The sequence below is a fragment of the Plasmopara halstedii genome (genome assembly GCF_900000015.1).
Source record: "Plasmopara halstedii genome assembly, contig: Scaffold_215, whole genome shotgun sequence".
NCBI lineage: Eukaryota > Oomycota > Peronosporomycetes > Peronosporales > Peronosporaceae > Plasmopara > Plasmopara halstedii.
Window position 1 is genome coordinate 1 of NW_020187136.1, and position 572 is coordinate 572.

At 40.7% G+C, this 572-nt stretch overlaps 1 protein-coding gene across 1 annotated transcript; it reads right to left on the minus strand.

Moving 5' to 3' along the window:
• Window positions 1-40: 40 nt before the first annotated feature.
• PHALS_03274 (uncharacterized protein) lies at window positions 41-423 on the minus strand (the record flags this gene model as incomplete). Its single annotated transcript, XM_024721871.1, has 2 exons — window positions 41-233; window positions 308-423. 2 exons carry the CDS (start codon window positions 421-423, stop codon window positions 41-43), a joined length of 309 nt encoding a protein of 102 aa, XP_024573004.1.
• Window positions 424-572: the final 149 nt, after the last annotated feature.

Genomic DNA, 572 nt, shown 5'->3' on the forward strand with positions numbered 1-572 from the left:
AAACAGGGACTTGTTTGACTCCTCCAAAACGACCTCGTTTTCAAGGTCCAGAATTCTGAATAATAAATGCGGAGACTGTCCTGCCATTGCTTGGAAGACCATACGATTGGTTAATGGGTTTAAGATTATGTATCTGTACATTTCTGTAGTGATACTTTTCAATTTTTTGTTTTTGTCTTGACAAAGGCTCTGAAGCAACATCACCATCGCATCCTCCCCGTTTACTTTTTTCACTAAAAAATGATACAGCGTGTTGATACCATATGCGGCTTGTTCCTTAGAGGCGCTTCTGTAAAATATGACGTACTCGAACCATCGCCTAAAGACTTCGTCGACGAGTGGAAAGTCCTTACCGCTTTGAATGTCCAGAATTTGAAAAAGAGTCTCTGGGTTCACACCAGATATAAAAAGTGATTGAAACATTTCTTCTGTTTGTTGTGAGTCCCGGACGATTTCCGCTAGTTTCTTGTCTGCAATTTCGGTCAGGCGCGGTGTTTCTCGAAACCAGACATACACCGGCACTAAATTTTCTGACGGTTGATTTTCGTCAATTAAATTAGTGAAATCATCGT